The sequence below is a fragment of the Pituophis catenifer genome, unplaced genomic scaffold, assembly GCF_029215685.1.
Source record: "Pituophis catenifer annectens isolate HBS135680 unplaced genomic scaffold, rPitCat1.0.hap2 SCAF_2, whole genome shotgun sequence".
NCBI classification, from domain to species: Eukaryota; Metazoa; Chordata; class Lepidosauria; order Squamata; family Colubridae; genus Pituophis; species Pituophis catenifer.
The window spans coordinates 167362833-167388523 of NW_027256882.1; the positions used below are offsets into that span (position 1 = coordinate 167362833).

The 25691-nt window shown below is 41.2% G+C and overlaps 1 protein-coding gene across 1 annotated transcript in view; it reads right to left on the reverse strand.

Moving 5' to 3' along the window:
• LRP1 (LDL receptor related protein 1) overlaps positions 1–25691 on the reverse strand; it is a 331544-nt gene that overhangs the window by 95507 nt on the left and 210346 nt on the right. Inside the window, exons 18-28 of the mRNA XM_070938005.1 lie at positions 23935–24060; positions 23457–23573; positions 21573–21653; positions 17720–17887; positions 16142–16324; positions 13600–13800; positions 12300–12545; positions 9989–10186; positions 4010–4214; positions 2941–3105; positions 1556–1800 (exon numbers count right to left, since the gene is read on the reverse strand). Of these exons, the coding sequence (XP_070794106.1) occupies positions 1556–1800; positions 2941–3105; positions 4010–4214; positions 9989–10186; positions 12300–12545; positions 13600–13800; positions 16142–16324; positions 17720–17887; positions 21573–21653; positions 23457–23573; positions 23935–24060 (1935 nt within the window). The remainder of the gene's footprint in view (positions 1–1555; positions 1801–2940; positions 3106–4009; positions 4215–9988; positions 10187–12299; positions 12546–13599; positions 13801–16141; positions 16325–17719; positions 17888–21572; positions 21654–23456; positions 23574–23934; positions 24061–25691) is intronic.

Sequence of the window (25691 nt, forward strand, 5' to 3'; positions counted from 1 at the left end):
TGTAGATTTGTTCTTTTTAAGGTAATTCTGTTATTTTGCCATCAACATCAGAACATAATTTGGTATGTAAATCCTTGGAGTGAGTGAGTCTGTCTGTCTGTCTGTCTGTCTGTCTGTCTGTCTGTGTACCGTATGTACCTCTCTATCCATCTATCCATGCCAAATATAATAGTATCACTGTTGGAATAATTTTTTTCCCCTTCTAATTTAGGCCAGTTAACTGACAGAAATTTCCAGGATTTTAAGTGACCCGGATTAAGTGCACAAACTATATAATATATGCATCTTACAACCATATAAGGAGATCATTATCTACTATGCTATACTTGGATGAGAATGGCCTCTGCAATTTATCAGAGAAGGAATTATTTTAGTTTAAAACCGCTCCTCCCTCGCCTCATAATTTAGATGTTCTTGCAGCACACCAATCTTGCTTATGACGAAACATACTATGGAAAGTCAGTCTTTTAGAAATTGATACAAGCAGGTAAAGACATGGGCATAGACACTGGTTTCTGAAAAATAAGCTCTACATGGCAATGGATCCAAGATAGTACTGTCCCTGAGCAGTGAAATTAAATCCAGAATCTGTGCCTTTATTAGGAGACTGGGGAATAAATAAAAAGCTTCTATGATCAAATAATCAATTCACTTGTAACTGCTTCTCTCATCTTACTGAAAGATATAATACCAAAAATTGGCAAATAGGTGCCTGGGGGAGACCATACTCATTGGCAGAGCACAATGACTATAAAGAGTCTCTTGTGAAATTCCAACCATCTCCAAGTATTGGTGGTGATTCTCAATCATCCAGGCCATGGTTGTCCCCACGGGTGCTTTTTTTTTTTCAAAAGACAACTGGACTTTCCTCTCTTGTTGTTGTTTTCTTTGAAAACATTTCTGGATGAGAAGCGAAATGTTTTCAAAGAAAAAAAAAACACAAGAAAATCTAGCCGCCTTTTGGAGAGAGCCTCTTTGGGACTATCACCACCAAAAAAAGAAAGCAATAATACCAATTAAAGGGGAAAAAACACTCTTAGTTATAGTCAATCTAGTTTTACCCAACTAGCTTCCACTGGCCGCATCATTTTATTTTTTTTTTTAAATTTGATTTATATGCCGCCCTTTTCCGGAGACTCAGGGCGGCTTACAAGGCGTTAAGCAATAGCCTTCATCCTTTTGTATATTTTATACAAAGTCAGCTTATTGCCCCCACAAACCGGGTCCTCATTTCACCTACCTTAGAAAGGATGGAAGGCTGAGTCAACCTTGAGCCTTGGAGAGATTCGAACCAGCAGAAATTGCAGGCAGCTGGTCTTAATAACAGGGTGCACTAAACCCCTGTACTATCAAGGCTCATTTACACATCAGTGGAAGTCACTGTTTCTTCCTGTATCCTTTAGATGCAAAGTCTCTGGAGCCAAGCATGGCTACCTTAAAACACAGCAGTAGATAGCTGTGGCAATTGTGACAAACTTCTGGTGCCCATGTTGACTTCACAGACTGAAACCTGATGTCATTCCCCCACTGCCCCCTTTCCCTCATCATGGCTCACCTACAGGCTGGCGAGAGGGGTGATAGACCTGTAAATCAAAGGGCTGTGTGTTGGTTCGCTGCACGACCGTGACGTTGTGGCCTGTCCACTTGTTAGCCTTGGCCAAGGTATTTGTGCGCCAGTCAGTCCAGTACACCTCGCCACCGTACAAGGTGACAGCAAAGGGATGTGACAGATACTCATGCCCTCGCAGCACCTCAATGTGGCCGGTGCCGTCATAGAGGGCAGAATAGATCGCATCTGACCTGGGGAAAGAAGATGACAAATCAACATGAACATACCCAGAAGCGGGAAAAAGGAGAGAGGAGAAGCAAGAGACACGAGTTCGAGAGCTGCGTGGGAACATGTGAGTGCAAAGTAGAACTGGTACCACAAGATCATTTTCTTATTTTCTTTGTTCGAATGTGTAATTTTTGCCTGACGAATCAAATAAATAAATAATGAAAGATATGGCTAAGCAAAGAAGCTGCAAGTAAGACATGAGAAACAAAGAAAGACGAAGGACGGAGGGAGCAAGATACTTATAAATGGAAAAATACAACGCGATCAAAGGCTTTTCTTTTCAGAAAGCAATTCAGCATGAAATACATCACTCTAGGAAAGTAAGCCAAAGTACCTATTTTATGTTGCCCTGGAGTCTATTAAAGGCATGCCAAGTTTATTATAAAACACGGTGATTTGTTTATTAGTCTCTAATCTATAGCAAAAAAAATGCATTTAATACGCTAGCCAAATAATGTCTTACTTACTAAGGTTTTATTACATTAATATAGTAACTATAGTAATTATGCGTATCGTTACTGTGAGAGACAGAAAAGAGGAAGTTATTGTGTTCTTACAGCCTTCTCAGGATAAAAGACTTAATGGGATATTATAGCAAAATAGGAGACTCTCTTCTCTTTCTCCTCAATTAAATAACAGCTCTGCAAAGTGCAACTGATGTAGAATTAGTCCCAATAGACAGAGAACCTTTTTTGCAGAGCAGGAAGGAAATGCTTCCGGTTTTTCAATGTTTTCTGGGGGGTGGGGGGTGGGGTGGAAACATATCTTGGACAAAGATAACCATTCCCAATTGCAGCTATGGTAGTCTATATTACACTGGCATTATTACATTCAATATGTGATCTCGCATTAAGTAAAATGATCTCTGAGGCTAATTCAAGAAGGAAGAAGAAGTAGCACGAGCAGCAAGATTTTGAAGGGCCAATCGTCAGTGGAAATAAAAATACCAAACCTAGATTCTTATAAAGGGGAAGATGTGGACATTTTAAGAGGATCTGGATTGGCTTCTCAATAAAAATCCCTCCCCAGCCCCTCGCCCAGAAATGATTAATTTCTACCCTGAATCTCAACCCCTGAATATTCGGTGTCTCGCTGCTCCGCACCTGGCATCAATCCACAGTATACGCTTTTCCAGGTAGTCCACTGTGAGCCCATTTGGCCAGCCGCCTGAGCCTGTTTCCTTGTGAATGACGCGTCGGCCTTGGCCGCTCATGGAAGCTGCCTCAATGCGAGGCAGGCTGGCATCCCAGTCTGTCCAGAAGAGAATCCTGGGGGGAAAAGTGGGCACACACACACAGAGTCAAAAAAAAAAAAAAGATGCCTCTTCAGCCACAGGAAAATAGTTTAAGTAGTCTCTGTAACACTGTAATATTCACTGTCAATCATTCACTCTTTGAGACACTAAACAGTGATCTGATATCAATCCTCTCCGCAAAACTCCATAGCTGTTGAATGCGAATGCAGGCAAATCTTATAAGACTATGCTTTTAAAAGCAATGCTTCATTTCTACAGAGTTCAGAAAGTCTGTATGCACAGTTCTACATGGCACAATTTCCTTCATTTTGTTTTTAAAGTGATGTGAAAATATTCCCGTGCTCTTCAATAGTCTGTTTATGATCAATCCCATCTACCTCTTATGAAAGGGTTAGAGCGGAATAAAGAGTATCCTTCTACATTGGTAATATTTTTAGGAAAGCTGGAATTTCACTGCAGAGAGGATCTAATTCAATTTCTGCAGTTGAGGAATGTGCAGACATACCCTTTAAAAGGAACCTATTTGGTTTTAAAATTCTACAGGATACCACATAAATAATAAATACCAGGACATCTTTCTAGTAGCAGATAGAAGTTTGCTTATAAACAAAACACCAGGCATTCTTGATGCTAAATTCATGACCATGACTAGCATTCTATGGTTTTGCCCCGTTTGGATCAAATCCCAGAATAAACCCAGCCCCCTCCTAAGGATACAAATATCTGGTGAACATTTGGTTTACTGTCTCCTCCTGTGCAAATGCTAAATGCAGGTTGAGGTTTGCTAATGGATTAAAAGATTAATATATTTTACCAAAATCCACATGGGCAAGTTATTGTGGTATCCAACCTTCCACTGTGTTTTTAAATCAGTTCCTGCCCATAGATTTCTTCATCCCCTACATTCAGAGTCATACCCGCATCGTGGATCTAGGGCGATGGCACGAGGGTGCTCGATATCCCCAGCCAATAAGGTGCTCCTCATTGTTCCGTCTAGTTTAGCCACCTCAATTTGGTCCAGGTTGCTCTCCACCCAGTAGATGTTGCCAGCAATCCAGTCCACAGCAAGTCCTTCAGGAGTAGCTAGCCCATATTGTATCACCACCTCAAAGCTGGTTAGGGCTGTAAAAAAGATAGTTGGGATAGAAGCCATCAGTGATTGTTCATATTATCCAGACAAGCTTCACTTCATGTTGAAAGCATCTTTTAAAAAAATTTTCTGTGATCTAACTTCCCCAAGTTCTTCTCTCTCAATTAAAAAATGGGTAAAGATGCTTCCAAGTTCTGTAATAACATTTCAAGAAAAATATCTTAATGGATTATACCAAATGTCATTGAGAGGACCAGCAGAACCACTAGAAACACTGTCACGTATTTAATTCATGGCCTACCACATTATCAAGCTATTCAGCCTGAAAATATCTAGAATCCACACATCTAAATAATCAATCTGATTCCAGAAAGTCTGAAAGAGAGTTGCTGCTACTCTGTATTGGATCTTAGATCAGACAGTCTGAAGAATGGGTAGTAATTATCTACGATAGCATTCCCCACCTTGAGAGCACTCTTGTTTATATGGACTCCCATTCCCAGAATTCTCACCTGTGACTACATGGGCTGAAGAATTCTCAGAATTCAGGCCCACACATCTGAATGATTAGGGAAAGATGATCTAGGATTCAATGTTTTCTTCAAGAAGTATCTTACAATATGAGAGCAATGGAGAGATTATAGCCACTTTAGAGATTAGTAAATTTATTGTGACATATAAATGTAATCCATTCTGAGAAAGAAACCATGCTTTTGCTAAATTACTGGAGTTATTAAAACAGAATGCATGTAGCTGAATTCATTCCAAAGAGCCTACAGGAGAATTAGCTCAGTCATTTTCACCATGTTGCCTTTTCTTTCCATTGGGTAAAATAGGAATTCCTCCAAAGTATCTGCTATCTTTTATTTAGATATAAGCTATAGTTACATGCCACACCTCATAAATTCTGGCTATACCTAACAGTTAACAATTAAAACTAAAAATGTACAGAAATCAAGCGCCCTCTTGCAAATTTGTCCCGATCCTAATATGGTAAAATCTCATTTCTAGCCTCATTTATATCTTTAATCTCTGGACAAGTCAAAGGATTCCTAGTTTTAGGTATTAAAATAAAGATATGTGAAAAACTAATTTCAATTTTAAATGGCTTTATTGAGAGCAAGGGGTGGGGTTTTTTTAAACAACAATCAAAGTCTGAATAACCCAAGAGGCTTCAAATCTAAAGGACTGTCTTCTTCTAAAAATCCATAGCTAGATGATTAGGGAGAAGGGACAGAAAACCCTTTAGTGGGGACATACTAAAAATCCATCCTGATATTCTGCAATCCCTTGATCACCCAGTGCCCCATCACAGCTCTGTTGAGACACTAATCAGGTTAGGCCCTGTTCTTTGCTGAAACAGTTGCTAGGCTGTAATTATCATTTAGGGAAGCTCTGAGAATGCTAATTAACTCTAACATAATGATCAACATTTAAAAGAAAGAAGGTATCATTTAACAGGGATTGAACACTGCTATTTCTGATGGTAGAAATGCAGAAAGAGAAGGAGAGACTGGTTTATCTTGAAGGTATCTCAAGCCCTTTTCACGTTTCAGCTTTTCCTGAAGGATTTATAGACCAATTTACAGGTAATCCTCAGTTAATGTTAGTAATTGGGACTGAGAACCCCATTGCTAAGTGCTGTGGATATAAAGCTTGACATCATGTGACTATACCCACTTATGACAGCAATGCCTACTGTGGCTATAAAGTGTGATTTCATATGATTGCTATTTGTGGCCTCCTGTTGGCTTCCTCATTGGCTCTGCTTGTTGGAAGCTGGCAGTGAAGGTCACAAATCTCAATGGTGGGACTGTGGGACACTGCAACTGTTATAATTGTGAGTCAGTTGCTGAACACCTGAATTATGATCATGTGACTGCTGTGACAGCCACAACTTTATGGGCCAGCCAAGTATCCTCGTTCAACGCCTTTGTAATTTCAAATAGTTGCTGAATGAATGGTCATTAACCAACAATTATCTGTACTGAAGTACTTAAAAAAAGCTATTCAGAAGAGAAGAGAATGATTCCTTTGATGTTTTCTAAACACAAAAACATCTTCATTAAAATACAAGATCCAGATTCACACCTATGAACTATTTAGGGTTTACAATAAAGGGTCAGTGTAATTAATCCAGGGATAGTTCAGCACTGCACAAATTACGACGAATGCAGTGACGGACAGAGTCACTAGCACCTCCACATTTTCCTGTCAGCGGAAAGAAATGTATCCTAGGGAATTTTACAAAGCGCTTATTATATCTCTTTGAGACGTTGATTAAACAAGGTTTTTGCAGTGGTGATTACAATAATTACTTCAAAGAATTTTAAAGATAAAATTTGTAAGGTCTTTTGTTCCCAAGAATCCGAGTGAGGAGGATCCGGTAGCTGCCATATAGTTAGCCACACGTGTCTACTGTATTTGAGGGCAACATCTCATGGATTGAAACTGAAGGCCTGCTGGGCTTTGAGTTAACTGGCTTTCAATTACTACACACAGATTAGAAAGGCTAATCTAATCACCCCAAGGAGCATTTGTTCATCCTCACTGGGGCTCAGTCTGCTAGCTATCTATTTATTTACTCTTCCAGAACCAGCAAAAAGAGCTTATTATAATGCAAGAAGCTGGCAATTGTTTCATAATGTGGCCATTTGGGATTTGATTTCCAATACCACAGCTTACTTAATGGACGGGCGAGCTCTCAGTGGAAACACACTGACCACAAATGTGGCAAAGGTCCAGCGTTTTCCCCAGAACTACGTTCAAGAATTTTTTTTTTATCTTACTTAAGCAGAAGCTATAGGTGCACAGTGCTGATTGGCCAGCTCCCATGTCAGTCAGAACAAATTTTTATCCTTCATTTCCAAGCCAAGGTGTACCCAGCAATATCTGGGTACAGTTGCAAAGCAAAGTTTAATTCCCCTTTATCACTTTATCTAAATTTAGTGAAGCAATGAGTCCTAGACTTTATGTCAGCCATAAAGCAAGTTTGTGTTCCTCCTCACTTTCCCAATGGATGGCTACTATGCAGAGTACTGAGTGGCTCAACCCTTCTGTTACTCATAATGTTACCTTCCTGAATTGATCTCAATCTTTAAAAGAAACAGGGACACGGATTTCAAAATCCAAAAGAAAATGCTGAACAGCACCTGTGCCAAATGGTTGTAAATAAACCACAAAATAAAACCGAGATGAACTGTCAGAAGTACAGATAATTCTCGACTTACAACCTGTCCTTCTTTGCATTCCTCCTCATAAAAGTAAAGGTAAAGGTTCGCACATATGTGCTAGTCGTTCCTGACTCTAGGGAGCGGTGCTCATCTCTGTTTCAAAGCTGAAGAATCAGCGCTGTCCAAAGACATTTCCATGATCATGTGGCCGGCATGACTAAACGCCAAAGGCGCACAGAACGCTGTTACCTTCCCACCAAAGATGGTCCCTATTTTCTGTTGTGGCCCCGCCCTCTGAGCCTGTCCCATCGGAGGAAGAAAGCTCCGAGCATGAGGAAGAGGAGTCAGCCAGGCCTCCCTCTCCAGGCCCCTCCCCTCTGGCATTGTCTCAGGTGCCGGCCGAGGGAGAGGAGATCAGTAGGGAGACAGCTGGCTCGGATCAGAGTGACGAAGAAACATCATTCCTGGACGCACGCCTCCGAAGGCGTGATAAACGTTTGCAGCAGCTTAGGAGGCGTGCTAGGGATTAGAACTGAGTTACTGGACCACACCCCAGAGACTATATAATAGAGGGTAGTGGTCAGTGATCCTTGTAATGAACAAAAGTAAACCTTGGATAGTCACTAAAGCCTCGTTCGGAACTGCGGAGAGAAATATTATTTCTGCTTGGACTTTTTGTACGCTAAGTACCTTATCTTTCTGTTTGTGAAAATAAAGGCATTTGGCAGACGGTGTGCTGCCAAGTGGGAGATAAGACCTGGGTGCGTTCCAAAGTGTTTCCTTAACCCTCGGCTGGCTGTGTTTGTGTGTGTGTGGGTACGGGGACAGATCAATTTTCTACTTGCATTTTTTATGTGCTTTTGAATTGCTAGGTTGGCAGAAGCTGGGATAAGTAACAGGAGCTCACCCCGTTACGCGGCACTAGGGATTCGAACTGCTGAACTGCCAACCTTTCGATCGACAAACTCAGTGTCTTAGCCACCACATTCCTCCTCATAGCCACCAGAAAATAAAAGTGCTTTTAGCTCAACAAATACTGCTAATCCTCGACTTATGACCACGATTGAGCCCAAAATTTATGTTGCTAAGCAAGACAGTTGTTAACTGAATTTTGCCCCATTTAACAACCTTTCTTGCCACAGTTGTTAAGTGAATCACTGCAGTTGTTAAGTTAGTAACACAGTTGTTAAGTGAATCTAGCCTCCCCATTGACTTTGCTCATCAAAAGGTCGCAAAAGGTTGATTACATGACCCCGGGACATTGCAACCAATAATAAATGAATCAGTAGCCAAGTGTCTGAATTTTGATCATGTAACTCTGGGATGCTGCAACAGTCATAAGTGTGAAAAATGACCATAAATTATTTTTTTCCGTGCCGTTGTAACTTCAAGTGGTCCCTAAATGAACTACTGTAAGTCAAGAACTACCTGTAGTGGGATGGGAGTTATTATTATTAGATTTATCCTATCTTGAGGGGCAAAAACATTCATTGTTTGCGGACTGGACTAAGGCACTCATTGAGGAAATGAGTAATCCTGGCTTGTCTGAACTATGATGGACAGATTGATATTGCTCAGTTGTTGCTTTTTTCTCTGATCAACAGAGATGAGATAGCTATTCCTTCTCTTCCTCCACTCTATGAGTCACGTTAAGAGACAGAGCCCCATTATCCAGAACTGAGAATTCGGGTGAGGTGAGATGTGCCCACTTTCCTCCAACAAACTCTACAGATGCTCAAAGGAGGGAATACCTCCTACAAGACTGTCACTTTATCTCAGCTTTCCTGCTAGAAAAGATGCTGTCTCCCTAACACAGGGAAAATGCTTTTTCATGGCTATGTACATCTTTTCTCCAAAAGCATTTTTTTAAAAAAGATATGTGATTATCTTCACAAACGCACACATGAATTACATGGGCCAATCCGAAACTGAAAAATTGTCAATAACAAAAGGTTTAAGCAGCCTCTGTTGCTGCTTTGGTCAAAATTGCCAAAGCAGCAAAATTCATCAAGCTTCTTTTCTTTAAATAAAAATATTGTCAAAGCTTTATTTTCATTTGCAATTAAAGCAAAAATAAACAGACCCTTAATTAAAATAATGAACTACAAAGAACGTCGCCAACAAAGAAGCAATTCATCAGCTGTGCCAGACAGGAAGCAAATAAAGTTTTTATTTAACAGCACAGTAGCCCTAAAAAGCTTCAGTAATGTTTAACCAACTCCAATGGCCCTGTTATTTCATATTTTAATTATATATATATATTTATTCCCACCAATCATTCTTAAAGATTTGAACAGCTGATAACAGCGGAACAAACTTATGCACAATTCATTTCTTTATTGTGGTTCCATCTGTGAATACAAGGTTGAGAAGGAAGCCTAACTATCCTGGTTAGAATGGACTGTGAGCACATCATATTTTAAAAGTATAAACTTTCGGGGGGGGAATATTTTGGGGAAAAAAATCATCACTCTACAGCAGTCACATCTGTGTGCAGGTGCATGAGTCAGTCTTTGGTGACTGCCTGGAAAATTTCGTGCAGTTTTCGTGATAATATTTTTGAAAATGGTCTGCCACTGTCTTTTTCCTAGGGCTAAGAGAGAGTGACTGGCCCAAAGCCACTCTGTACTCACCTCCATTCTCATGCAATTTTCCCCGGTATATCTTGTCTTCTACCACATCAGTCCAATAGAGGGAGCTCTGATTCAGATGAAAGTCCAAGGCAATGGTGTTTCTCAAACCAGGCACTAAGACGCTGTAATCTCCCTTGTGTAAATCAATACGCCGGATCTCATGGCGATTGGAGAAGATGATGAAAGGCTTAAACGGGTCTAAAAATGGAAAGAGGAATGTTGATCACTGCCGCTATTATATTTTCATGATCTTTTAAACCCAGGAGCATCTCCTGAGAGGGCTCCCGCAGCAAACACTTTCACTTGAAAATAGATTTGGAACAAATTAGCTTTCAATCTTCTGAGTTTTTAACATCATTTTTGCCTTTCCAATTCTATTCATCTCCTGTTCTGCCGAGATGGTCAGGGTTGGGATTTTAATGAACATAACCACTGCCATAAATCATGATAAATTATTAATAACAATCCCTGAAATATGGACAAGGGCTCATTATCCTAGTACTTATTCATGTCACAAGGTAATCTGTGGATGGCGATTCCCACAGGCAAAGGTCCAAAGCTCTCGCATGAGCCTCCCCTTTTTCATACAAGAGGGAATGAATACCATGCTGCAACTGAACATTCATGCATCTTTTTAAAATTCTCCCTCTTCCAGCCTTCCCTGGAGCCCTGGGAACAGAGCTGTCTTTCTTTTGCCTGCCAGCGGCAACATGGCAGAATGAGGCAAGTCCCTAAAGGACAGGAACACTGCTGTGTTTCTTGACTGCCGGAAAACACCAAGCTGGACTTCCCCCTCCCCTCCTGCTAACTCCACTTTTGGTCTCTTTCCCATTCAGTTTTCCAAAAAGGCAAGAACCTTAGACTGACCTACTACTCTTCTCACATACAAAAGAGATTCAAGGGACCTAGCCCACAACTCCATCCGTCATTATGGTTTTGGCTTTGCTATTTTTCCAGAGGGATGGAATGGGGGGTATCTGTGGATTGGTATCCTGCAGAAAAAGCCTCAGTGGGCTCCATGTAGTCCTCTGCCCTTTTCTTCTAAAGATGTCCTCTTCTGAAGCTTTTCTTCATAGGATACTTTTTACAGTTTGAGTCAAATCCTGGATGCAGTCCAGCACTCAGGTTTTGAATCAGTTCTTCATTAAAGCGAATCTTCTCAGTCCATCCTATGATTCTCCATAAGGTCTCAGTGAATCATATAGGGGACACAGTATACTCTTGTGAAAGCATCTCTGGCAGTGATGAAATCCACTTACCTTCGCTACCAGTTCGGGAACGGGAGTTTGTGTGGGCCTCTTTTACGCATGCGCAGAACCTTCTGCGCATGCACAGATGTTGAAAAAATGGGACGTAATGACGTCCTGGCAGATGGGCGGAACCTCCCACCGCCAGTGCTACCAGTTCGGTGAGCCGGATAGAACCCGCCGGCACTACCAGTTTGGTGAGCCGGATAGAACTGGGGGGGGATTTCACCACTGATCTCTGGTCTACAGTTTCACAAGCAATTCATTTTAAACCCACAAGAATAATAGAAGAATCACAGTGAATCCACCCCACATACCCCCAAGAATCAACTCCTCAACCTATTATGAGAAGTGACGTGTTTCAGAACAAAGCCAAGGTTCCTTGTAACACCTGTTCAGACCCTCTACGAAAGTCTGTGGGGAAAAGTGTCAAGAGGAATTTTCTTTCTGATGCCCAAAGCTAGATCTTTAGCAGCTAGTGGCCAGAAGGAGAATATTTTGATGAAGGGAAACAAAGGACAGTACCGCCTCCTCAGCTCTGAAAAGAGTTGTGTGTCCAAACTGACTGAAGTACTGGCCAGAATACTCTTTAAAGGAATCTTCCTCTAGATCAGGGGTGTCAAACTGCAGGCCGGATGTGTCATGTGGTAGCCACGCCCACCCCATTTAGTGAAGGGGGGAAAGTCGTGATATGTCACATGACTACAACGTGATGCCGTGGGTTTGACACCCCCTGCTTTAGATGGATGATTCTACATACTATAGAATAATGTTTGTGGGTGAATGTTTTTTTAAAAACATATTTCTAAAAACGTCATGTGATTCTGATGAACGGATATTTAAAAGTAGGTGCTTACACAAATACAAGCCAAGATTGGTTTCATTTCCAAGATGCTTATCATTTAATGGGTGAAATGTTATCCTAATTAATTTATATTTACTAACTTAATATACTGGGCAGGCCCACTTCTTTGTAGATTTTGAAAATCTGATATCCACTGCCTCTACTTTTCAATGAGTCCAACACATTATTCTGAAGCGGACAAAGCTCACTGAGGACTTACCCAAACTGCGGCAGCTCTCGCCATCAGACTCCAGCATCCATCCTTCATAGCAAGAGCACTTCACATTGTACTTGAACTGCTCACACTTTTGACTACATTTGAGACGCTTGGCACAGTAGCTCTGGATCTGGCAAGTCTTGTTATCAGCACCAAGCTCCATTCCTAGAGGGCACGAGCAGGCAATGCCCTCACCTGGTGCTACTGTACAGTTGTGGCTGCAGCCCCCGTTGCTCAGAGAGCAAAGATCTGGATCAGAAACAGCACAGAAAACGATGGGGAGAAATTCAAGCTACTGGCTCAAATTGTCCACAAACAATTGCTTAAAAAGTTCTCTACCATTTCCCACTGAAAACAAGCTCAATACCCCAAACAAGCTCCCTACCACTTCACTAAGATTCACAAATGAATCTTAGGGTCCAATTTCTCAATCCTCCAATGAATTAACTGAGGTCTTTGAATTCCATGTACAAAAGCAAGTCACCTAAAATTTACCACCATGAGGATGGAATAAGAATCTTCCACTGCACATTTGTAAGTACGAGTTTAGATACTAATCTCTGGTCCAAAGGTTGTTTCCTACTGCTCAATCCACAGCATCAGTGGCCTCATTTTGACTAATGAGAGCAACAGTCTTGAACTTTCTAACTCATTAAACTGCGTAATATCCAAACAAGTCACTCACTGTTTACTAGCAAGATTTATAGGCCTCTATATTAGCTGTATCTATGATGTTTGCCTTGTTTCTTCAACCGAATTAAAACGGGATCTATTTATGCTCATAGATGAGACATAAACAAGCAAACAAGGCCTATTCAATATTTACATCTCTGCAATGTATTTATCACTTTTCACAAGAGATGAACAAGAGGCCCTGATCTTAGGAAAAATGGAGGTTAACTTCTCAACAGTCTTTAAAACATGCAAGGGCCTAGAGCCATGATGGCGAACCTATGGCATGTGTGCCAGAGGTGGCACACAGATCCCTCTCTATGGGCTTGCATGCCGGTGCCAGCTGCTCTTCTGGGTTCCGGCGCACATGGACCCCAGACCAGCTGTCTGGCGTGCATGCACACCGAACAGCTGCTCTCTTCCGGGCTCCGGTGCTCTGGCAAGCGCACGCTCCAGTTTCAGTACTCAGTGCCGAAAAGATTAACCATCACTGGCCTGGAGCTATATTCACCAGGAATTCTGGGAGCTATTTTCCCAAGTTCCTGAGAAGACAGTAGGTTGGAAAAGATCATTTAGAGAAAGGACAACATTGACATAAGACCGAATAATTTGTTCCTTGCCTGACACTCACCACACAGTTGCCCTTCATCAGACCCGTCCCCACAGTCATCATTTCCATCACACAGTTTCTCAGGAGGGAGGCAGATAGATGTTGTATTGGCACATGTGTGGGAGGGTGGCTTGCACACCAAAGACTCACAATTCTCTTCATCAGAATTGTCCTCACAATCGTTGTCTCCGTCGCATACCCAAGCTTTGCTGATACACCGGGCTGGAAAGAAATGGAGACAAAAGTTAAGAACATTTAATCTTTTTAATGTATAATATTATATAATCTTTTAATCTTTAAAATGCCTAAGAAACACAAATGAGAAAGGTGGAAAAAGAAAATCTGGAATTTCCTCTAACTGTATACTGGGGAGGAGAGGCAGCCCCTTGTTCTCTTTTTGAGGATTGCTTCCTCCCCCCACCCCACCCTTTTTTTTTTAACCATATATTTCCCAATTAAAGGTAAAGGTAAAGTTTCCCCTCGCACATATGTGCTAGTCGTTCCTGACTCTAGGGTGTGGTGCTCAACTCCGTTTCAAAGCTGAAGAGCCAGCGCTATCCGAAGACGCCTCCATGGTCATGTGGTCAGCATGACTAAACGCCAAAGGCACAAGGAACGCTGTTACCTTCCTACCAAAGGTGGTCCCTATTTTTTCTACTTGCATTTTTTACGTGCTTTCGAACTGCTAGATTGGCAGAAGCTGGGACAAGTAACGGGAGCTTACTCCATTATGCGGCACTAGGGATTTGAACCACTGAACTGCCGACCTTTCAATCAACAAGCTCAGCGTCTTAGCCACTGAGCCACCGTGTCCCTCTCATTCCCCAATTAGACTCCTTTAACTCACAAAGCAGTAATCAGGAAATCAGAGAAGAAGAAGAAAAAAGTATAAAACAAAAATAAAAACTCAGGAGTCGATCCAGCTGTGTAACCTTCACAATTTCTCAAACAGCAACGTATTGTTTTCTTACATCCCACTCCCCTCCTGCTTCTGAGAAGAATAAGCACACTGAAAAAGCTCTCAAAGCTACAGAATTCTGTTTTTCTGGATTAGTTAAGGGCCAAAGAATAAAGAAGATCATAAACACCAGCTGTTGTTTGACCTGTATTGCCTAATACAAAGGAGTCAACTGATGTGTGGTTTTTGTAGGTCAAGTGACCCTATGTGATGTGCATGTTTGGGTATGCACACAATTACTCTTGTTCACGGACAGTATTGCAGCAATTATGATGATACAAAACAATACAAACTTTGAAGAGAATGAGGAGTACGTAGATCATGCTAGACTTTTTATTTAAAAATGAGAAATATGTAGCTCCTTGTTGATTCATTATTTAGCAGGCCAGAACAGCAGACCTTATGCATACTTACTTCTTTAATAAAACTGCAGACAGAGGAAAAATATATTGAGTGTAGGCAAATACTGACTTTTCCAATAAAGGAGAATATTTGTAGCTCAGGGTTGAAATGAGGGGTCCTTGGTGCTCTCTGAGCTAGGTTGTTTTCTTGCAGACAATTCATTATCCAAACTAGGCATTATTGTCAGTGCTAGCAAGAAAACAACCAAGCTCAGAGAGCACCAAAGGCCCCTCAGATATTGTTTTTATTTAGATCGTTTTCATTCATAACTGGGACAATGAGACCCAGCGCCCTTACAAATTACCGTGAAACACCCAAACAGTTTGGGCCAAGTTTCAGTTTACTACATCTCAACTTTTTTTAAATAAACAATTGCTGCTATAATAAACATCTGCGAGCAAAAATGTCTGAAGGGTAATTATATTGGGTAATGCAGAATTTCATCACAGTCCTGCACCCAGAAGGCGGCATCTGTGACATTCTGTTGATGTTAATAATTAAAAATTACCCAAATCTGTAAGATTACAAGAAATCTGCCGCAACTGTAATAGCCAATGCCAAAATCCTATATTATATCGCTATTCCCATGCAATATCTCTCTCTTTTTTTTTTTTTAAATTTGATTTATATGCCGCCCTTCTCCGGAGACTCAGGGCGGCTTACAGTGCGTTAAGCAATAGCCTTCATACTTTTGTATATTTTATACAAAGTCAGCTTATTGCCCCCACTGGGTCAACTGGATCCTCAATTTACCTACCTTAGAAAGGATGGAAGGCTGAGTCAAACTTGAGCCTGGCAAGATTCGAACTTACTTTAATTGCAGACAGCTGGTGTTAAATTACAGTGCCTTGTCCGCAGAGCTATCCAGGCTCTGTATTGTAATTTAGATTTACTACTGTGTTTTCCCAAAAATAAGACCCTGTCTTATATTTTTTTGAACACTGAAATAAGCGCTTGGCCTTATTGCCATGCGTTCAAAAGCCCGATTGGGCTTATTATCAGGGGATGTCTTATTTTGGGGGAAACAGGGTAATGCTCCATACCAGCCGCAACAAATGGCCATTGTCTGAAAAGGCTGCTATTCATTACACCACACTTGTTTTTAATAAGTCCTGGATATAACAGAATTTTTATATTAAAGTGGTCTAGATGTACGCAATGATCTAGTTGCATTTTCCATCCCTATAATGCAATGCCATTTACCAGAATCCTTGCAGCCAAACTTCACATTTGGATCACAGACATGAGTGACACCCTCACAGTTCTTCTCATCACTAGAGTCCATACAGTCAGTGTCGCCGTCACAGTGCCAGCGCATGGGAATGCAGAGGGCATCGAGTCGGCATTGGAACTCATCTATATGGCAGCCTCCAGGTGGGCGGGTTGCTAGAGGGGAAAGAAAGGAGATAGCATGTTAATTGGGACAGTACTAAGGACTAGAGCTGGACACTACCAAAGCACTGCTAAATGGACAAGGAAAAAAACCTTGCAGGACATATCAGGGTAGAGATGCTCTTATCAACTGGAAATGGTTTTCAGACATGCCATATTAATTTTCACCACTTTTTGTACCCATGTAGGAAGCCACACATTAGATTAGGTGTGTATGTGATCTGAAGGTATGCATCATTAGCACCTGTCCTTTATCCTTTATCATGATCAGATTACCCTCTGATTGCCATGGAATTAACTAGTGCCTTCCCATAGGAAGGATGGATGTATTAGAACAGGGGTGTCAAACTCGTGGCCCACAGGCCGGATGCGTCACATGCTGGCCACCCCATCCCCGTTTTAGCGAAGAGGAAAAAAGTTGCAATACATCATGTGACGACGTGTCATTGCAAGTTTGACACCCCTGTATTAGAACGATCCGTCCCAGATGCTAAATAGATCTTTTGGTTTCCAGAGGGCACATGGGAGATTAATCTAGAAATGCCACAACAATTCCAGACCAACATCCATAACCAGGGAGAAGAAAGCATTTCCTGGCACATACTTTATGAGGCCTAGTGCTGCAAATTTTTAAACAATATCTAGCATTTTGTATCAATGAAAAATAATTCAAACTTCATATGTGCTATGGGTAAAAATGTTTTCATTCCAGCAGATATATATTTCTACAGATCTGTGCATCTTCTATGGAAAAGTTACAACTAACCCTTGAGTCGTCTTTCTTCACTGAACGCTAGTGTCAGAACAAGCCTACTTTTTAATTTTTACCTTACTTCTATAGATTTTAATGTGTGGCCAGAATCTGAAAATAACATTTAACACAGCACAGTCCTTAAGCAAAATGGTTTGGTTGAGACCTGCACATGTGGGACTGATTGGGGTAGATTGTAGGACTGACACCAAAATATAGTTTTATCAAATTTTATCTATATCTTAAATTATTGTATTTTATTCCAGTTTCATTTTAGACTGTATTTTATTCCAATTTCATTTTAAATTGTATTTTATCCAATTCCATTTTAAATTGCTTTTATCAAATTAGTACTAATTTGTTTTTGGAACTCTGCACTTTGATATGGCCCAAGGGCTAATCAATAAATAAAATTTAACCTGTATAGATTTTAATGAAAAATACAGACTACCAAGCCCACCAATAATGTATTCAAAATGGAAAAAAAAAAAAAGAGGAGAAATCTCCAAATGGAACAATACACAGAAAGCTTTTAAGGAGCAGTGTGTTATCTGCTCAGCGTAGCATTTTTCCAGGGCAGATTGTTAGATGTCGGCTGGTGCCACACAGAAGCCATTCCAAATGCGCCCTATTCTCACCCAGATTGGTGCAGTTGGCATGTGTCTCATCACTGTAGTCCCCGCAGTCATTGTCCCCATCGCAGGTCCAATGGACAGGTATGCAGCGCCCGCTGTTGCATTTGAACTGGTTGCTGGAGCAGGAATGGCTGCAGCCAGCTTCATCACTGTTGTCCCCACAGTCGTTGTCTGGAAACAAGAAATGGGGGAGAAGGGCAGTCTACTGGGTTCTGGGGGGCAAACACAACCCTTCCATGCATTTCTCTCCCCCCCCCGCCCCCAAATTCCCCTTCTGAGCTAGATGCAGACTTTCTTTAGTTGATAGGCTGCTAGAAAGTCAAGAAGGCAGCAATGCATCCACTGTCTCGGGTTACCCCGATTCCCCAAAGCCTGCATAAATTCTACCCTTCTACCCCATGCATACTCTAGCCAAACATGCTTATGCATTGCCCCGAGAGCTTTTACCACTAAAGAAGCTGCTAAACAATAATAACAGCAACAAGAATAGCAACAAAATTTATAAAGAAAACACAGAAACTGCATAGATCATCACATGCACCATGGGGGAAGGGGAGTGGGTGAAGTGAAAGGAATCTATCACATTACTGGATTCCGGGATCAATTTAATGTGTGTATTTCTTGAGATTCAAAACAATGCCCATCTGTACATATACATCTCTGCACATGTTAGCATGTGCGCTATCTTGATCTGGGATGTTCTTGTTTATTTGAAATATCTGTTTCTATCTGTAGAATAAGCACTGATAGAGAAAATAAATCATGGATCATTTATTTAGTTAGCATTTAGCAATTTATGGATAAGTGTGCTGATGAATCAAGTTATTACTGCTTATCCATGCATTGTTGGATTTTATTTTGCCTTTAGCAAAACTAGTGAAGAAGACTGCTCCTACTGCTAAAAAAAATTCTTGGTTTTGGCAACTTGCATTGCTCTTGAGCTTACTGGCCCTTTTTCAAGCTCTAGAGCCCAGAGAGAGATTCAAAAGAAGCATTCTTTCTAACTCAATTAGCTTTATCAGCACATCTAATCTGATGCACTGTTGTTTCAAATGCTATGGAAGCCATGAAATAGCAACAGCAATAGCACTTAGACTTATGTACTGCTTCATAGTACTTTACAGGCCTCTCTAAGCGGTTTACAGAGTCAGCATACTGCCTCTAACAATGTGGGTCCTCATTTTACCAACCTCGGAAGGATGGAAAGTAGAGTCAACCTTGAGCTATTCAAAATCGAACTCCTGGCAGAGGGCATAGTTAGCCTGCAATACTGCATTCTAACCACTGCACCACCACGGCTCCTTCTAAGCAAAGATATTTCAAATCACACCTCCCCCAAATCATAACAGTCCCTTTTCTTAACCTTCCCACAACTTGGTTCTCAGAAAGTTCTGGATGCTGTTCATAGGCATCCTTGCTGAGAAGCAAGGGACTGGCATATGTTTGAACATATAGAAGACTGGCATATGTTTCTGGCTCAGGAGTTCCTTTTAAAGTTAGGAACTCTTTGGATCTCAAGGCAAGGGGCAGCAACATTATCTGATGGCCTTCAAAGTAAGGGAAATAATAAGCACCTGTGGAACAAGCAAGCTCCAGAATGGTCTATCTGTCCATCTAATGAGATTTATCAGTGCACAAAACTTCCCCCAAACAAAGACAGGAAGTGCTAAGTCTTTGCAGGGACTGAAATTGCACAAGTGACAGCTTTTTTTTTGGGGGGGGGGGGAGTCAAGGAGTACAGGAGGGGTGAGGTGCATGTTGATCTATGCACTAACCGTTGCCTTTTGGACAATTCTTTTCGTCAGAGCCATCCCCACAATCCTTTTCTGAAACAGAAACCAACCAGAAAAGATAGGAGAGTGGGCATGGTGAACACATGTCAACCCACCCAATCAACACACACAAACAAAAAGACAACAGGAAACTAGAAATCAACTATGAAGATGGAGACAAACTGGCATCCAAAGGATAGAACATGCAGAGGGGAAAGGAGGAAGAGCATCAAGAGAATTGTGTCAAACACAGAAAGGGAATGAGACAGAATCCATACTTCCTTTTTTTTAATCCTCAACAGGAGAAAAGAGATCAGGAGGGCAACCTACATTACTCTCCTGAGAGATACTCTAAATTCTTTCCTTAATTTTCAGCCTCTGCTTCAAAATCAGAATTGAAAGTTGGCTACATTAAGCCATGTAAATGTGCTCAAGTCTGATTTGTGTGAAGTGAGGTTACCTTGAGTCATACAAACCAGTAGTTTAAAATAAGTTCTTAATCAAGTCAGATTCGTGACTCGCATTTCATCAAAATCATAGCTGATATACAATCTCAGCCTCCATGGAAGGCAAATAAGCATCCATCTTTTTTACTTATAAAAATGTAATGGGGAAAGGAACAGAGCTACAGTATGTGCGTTTCTTTCTCTAAAAGACAGTTTAAAAACAACAACAATAACAAAAAAACTAGCAGCAATTTAACAGCCAATTTCCTTCCATCCAGGGGTGCTATTCAGCAGGTTCTGGAGAACTGGTCGTGGAAATTTTGAGTAGTTTAGAGAACCGGCAAATACCACCTCTGGTTGACCCAGAGTGGGGTGGGAATGGAGATTTTGCAGTATCCTTCCCCTGGAGTGGGATGGGAATGGAGATTTTGCAGTATCCTTCCCCTGCCACGCCCACTAAGCCACGCCCACCAAGCCTCACCATGCCATGCCCACAGAACCGGTAGTAAAAAAATTTGAATTCCATCACTGCTTCCATCTCACTAGCATCTTGGTGGAAAATTACAGGTATTTTTTCCCCCATTTCAGGACACAGGTTTGTAATTCAATGTTTGAGTGCCCCCATCCACACAAAGTTCCCAGTGTCAAGAGAAGACAATCATGTACTTTTCTCTTGATGTTCAAATCCTCCAAGTGCAGTGGAAAACAGCCAAAAGCAAAATCACATACTTACCTGCAATTTGGTAATCTAGACAACATTTGGCTATTTAATTCTGTACCTGCCCTTAAACTCCAAGCTTAAGACAAAATTCACCCACTAGCTTTCCTCAAGGAAGGTGTGGGAGGATGTGGAGGCATCTAATCTTCATTTTCATTAACCCAGATCTTTTGACAGGGTATTCGAACTCCTGACATCTTTGGACAAGTGTGTGATTACACAATGTGATTAATGAGCAGAAGAGATCTTGAAGTAAGCCCCATTCAAAGGACTTGCCTGCTAAACTTCCAGTGGGCCAAACAACAATTGACTTTCCAACCTAAGGAATATGCTGTACTTTGGATGAGACCAGTATCTGCTTACTCAACCCTAACAAAAAGTCTAGAGTGGCATAGCTAAGAAGATCTCAAGTCAAGATGTGAAGCTTGCTGCTTGTATTACTTCTCTCTAGATGGGGATATCTGGGAGATATAAGTAAGAGCTCATTGAACCTCAGATATGACAGGGCTAGCTTCAGGGATGAAATCCAGCAAGTTCTGACAGGTTCTGGAGAACTAGTAGCGGAAATTTTGAGTAGTTTGGAGAACCAGTAAATATCATCTCTGGCTGGCCCCAGAGTGGGGTGGGAATGGAAATTTTGCAGTATTCTTCCCCTGCTACGTCCACCAAGCCACGTCTACAGAACCGGTAGTAAAAAAAAAATTGGATTTCACCACTGGCTAGCGTCTCTTACAGAAGCAAAGATGAAGAGATAGCATGTTAAAGCAAACATTGTCATGCAGAGATGGGAAATACAGAAAACAAATTCCAAGCCCATCTTTTCCCAAAGAATCTGCAGTTCACCCTTACAGACTCCCTTTTGTTTCTGACCTCACCGTTCCAGCCAACACAGAAGGACATTGCATGCAGTATAAACTTACCATTGTCACATCTCCAATTGATGTTGATGCAGCGGCCATTGTGGCAAGTAAACTGGGTCAGAGGGAAGCAAGTTGGGTAGGCTGCAAAAAGAAGTAAGGGCATTTGCAGGAGCTATTGTGTATCGAGGAAGTTCGGCAGTATCAGCACAAAGGGATGCGATTGTTGTGGTATCACAAGCAGTAATGCTTGGTGGGAGGGGTTTTTCAAGGAGACGAGGGTTTCTTCAAATGACACTTGGAGGTCTATGCTCCAGAAAGTACATGGAATTATTATAAAACAGTTCTAAATATCCCCACATATTTAATAATCAGCCCCTTCCAAATTTCTATTACATTAAAATGACAATCCAGTGGCAATTTTTTTTAACGCTCCTTAGTTCCAGGTAGGATCTTTCTTTAGTGAGCTTCTTCTAGTCCTGCCCTCGGGTGCTTTGGAAAATAAGTCAACCCCCTTATTTCTGTAACTGCCCCTCAAGTACTGGAAGACAGCTATCATGTCACCACTAATCCTTCTTTTTGAGAGGTTAGATATATCTAGTTCACTTAACCATTCATTGTAGAGTTTAGTCTCCAGAACCTCTGTCATCCTTGTTGCTCTTTTCTGCAATCTTTGTAGGGTCTCAGCATCTGTTTTGTATCGTGGCAACAATGCAGTATTCCAAATGTGGTGTCACTAGTGCAGTATAGCGTGGGACTATCACTTCTTGTGACCTTGATACTATCCCTCTCTAGATGGAACCTTGGACAGCATGGGCTTTTTGGGCAGCTGCAGCACACTACTGGCTCATACTTAAATGGTGGTCCACTAGGACACCTAGGACAGGTACTGCCTATTCTATACCTGTGCATTTGGTTTTTCCTGCCTAAGTGCAGGACCTTACTTTTCTCACCACTGAATTGCATTTTACTGGATAAGGCCCATTGCTCCAGTCTGTTAAAATCCTTCTTAATCTTGAGTCTATCTTCCAAAGCTTTAGCAATTCCCCTCAGCTTGGTATCGTCTGCACGTTTTGATGAGTTCCCCTTCTATCCCTTCATCTAGATCAGGGGTCGGCAAATGTGGCTCTTTTACAACCTGTGGACTTCAACTCCCAGAATTCCTGAGACAGCTTGGCTGTCTTTTACAGGTTGTAAAAGAGCCACATTTGCCCACCCCTGATCTAGATCAGTTATGGAGATATTGAAGAGCAACCGGACCCAAGACAGAACTTGGAGGTACCCCTCTGCATGCTTCTCTCCTTGTAGAGCTACTCGCTGAGTGTGGTTGATTAGCCAATTGCAAACCCATCTGGTGGTGGTACTATCTACACCACGTTGTTCCATCTTGCCAAGAACTAAGCTGTGGTCTAGTTTGGCAAATGCCTTACAAAGTCTAGGTATACTATATCCACAGCATTTCATTGATCTACTAATTTAGTCACTTTATCAAAAAGGCAATAAGGTTTCTTTGGCATGATCTATTTTAACAAACCCATAACCATTTTTATTAATCCTTGCTCATTTCTAAGGTGCTCACAAATCTGTTGCTTGATTAGGATTTTCCCAGGTATTGATAGAAACAAATACGCATTTGTGTTTAGATATTTAATTATGTCTGCCTAAAACATGTGTGAATGAGGCAGATACAGATTTAGAGCCATGTGTAATATACATCTTTACTTTTTAGAAAATAAATCCTGGATTTTAAATACATGAAAGAATCCACAGCCTTTCAAATGTACATTTCTTTCAGACCATATGGCTGGAGATTATGTACTATAATCATAACTGTGATTATAGTAATAAGTCTGTTATTACAACAAAGCCCCTGGCAGATTATGAATATCCATTCACTTAGCAATGCATCTACAAATGTAATACACCAGAATCTATTTCTTCACTCACCACATGAGGCTGATTCATCAGAGCGATCCCCGCAATCATCATCCAAGTCACAGGTCCAAGAGATAGGGATGCAACGGCCACTGGCACAGGAAAACTGGTTGGTGGGACACGTGCGAGCTGGAGAGCAGGCAAGTGGCAGTGAATCACAGGAGAAATATTAAAAGCAAAATTGCACACCTTCTTGAGTCAATCGAATGGTGGCTAGGAAAATTTCCAATGGTAATATCAGATGATGCAGAAATAGTTAAAACAGGTTCTGTATTGAAACTAGCCAGCACCATATTCGATTACATGCTTTGCAGATACACAGAAACTATCCAGAATTTTGAGAACTGTTAATTCCACCACATCTAGAAAGTTGGAGAAGCCTGATCTACAGGTTCACTTAAGATACCCCCAACAGACTCACAAAGTTGTCGTGAAGATCAAATGAAGAATAACTATCTAGTTAATTAAATGGATAACAAACGACTGTTACCAGAGCATGTGGAATTAGATTCATCTTCATTGTTGCCGCAATCATTATCCCCATCACACAGCCAGCGGTTGGGGATGCAACGATTGTTCTCACATTTGAAGCGGTCTGAAGGGCATGTGTGCTGATCTGCAGAAGGTCAAAGCAAGGAAGGCATCTTAGGACATCACACAATGAGATCCTTCTTTCCTTCTATCTGTATGACAGTAATGTGAATTTGGGACCAAAGAGCCTTCTCCCTTGGATAAGTTAAGAATCTTGAGGCTTTACACCACATTCGGATGAGTTTCCCAATTATGGCGGTGCCAAATTCAGAGATTTTATGGGAAATCGATACGAGGTCTTCTTCCTCTAATAACGCTATTATTTTCACAACGTTTTCCAACTACTTGGTTTTTTTTAAAAAAAAAAGAAGAAAATTTGTTGAGATTGATTTTGATTGATAAGACTAAGAAATGCTTTACTAGAAGAATTAGAAAAGTCCGTACTACTATGGACATGCAGCTATTTGGATCTAAAGTGAAAAAGCTGCTCCAGATCCAGCATGAATGCGCTTCCTGTAATTTGTCAATCATAAAAAATAGCTGTATATTTTCTTAGGCTCACGTGGACCTTTTCTGCTTCAGATCCCTAGAAATAATTTATTCAGTATGACACATGTGTACATTCCATGTCAAAATAAGGAATATCCATAACCAGGGAATCCAATGTCTGGAAATAAAAAACTTATTTATATTTTCCCAATCTATGATGTTCTCTAAAAAAGCTGTCTTAGACAATGGTCATTCAGTTAGTCAAATTAAGCCAGACTTATCTATTCTGTTCTGAGCATTAAAGGCTCTGAAAGACCTCAGAAAAAAGAAGGCAAGGACTGAATCTTTACATTCAAACTGTATTTTTACTAACTGGGCCCTTCGTTTTTATTTATTTATTTCAGGTAAAAAGACAACAGAAGGAACAGGGATGGGCAGAAAAGCTCTTGGGAGTATTACAAACATCATTTTACATCTCTATGCTGTAGATCTTGACTTGTCTTAAAATTAATGTTCAACTTCTCAACCTACTACATTCGATACCAGACAAAAACTACGGTGTTTCACTGTAATCTGATGTATTAGTTTTCATGACCTCTGCTTCTGTAGATACAAATGTTTTGATGTTTTCTAATAGAGAGCTCCACAACCCCCAGATGGCAGCCCATTACTGGACCATGGTTCATTCGGAGCCGGGCCATGCAAGTGGCGGGCGAGTGCACACAGTTCCACTCGTGCAAGCAGAAGGTGCTTGCACTCGCTTATGAAGCTCTAGTTGCACAAACGGAGTTGTACACACTCACGCGCATGCACCCACCACTCACACAAAACCATCCCCTCCCGCCCCCCACCATGCCAGGCTGCCAAGCCGGAAAGGTTGGGGACCACTTGTTCTAATAGAATTTTGTACCCTGGATGCAACCCCTTTTCACCTTTGGAGTTCTCTATCATTTGAAAGTGCTCTGGATTCACCATTTTGTCTGATGCAAGATACACCTAGTCATCCTAGCCCAGGGGTGAAATGCTCCCGGTTCCGACCGGATCACCCGATCCAGTAGCAATGGAGGCGGATGGTTCGGAGAACTATTAGCAAAAATCCCCCCCCCCCATGCGCAGCTGAGCCACACAATCATCAAAGGCTTTTTTTTTTACTTTTAAAAGCATTTTTTCTACATTACATTAATTAATGTACATTAATTTTAAGACAACCTCTTCGGCTGAAAAAAT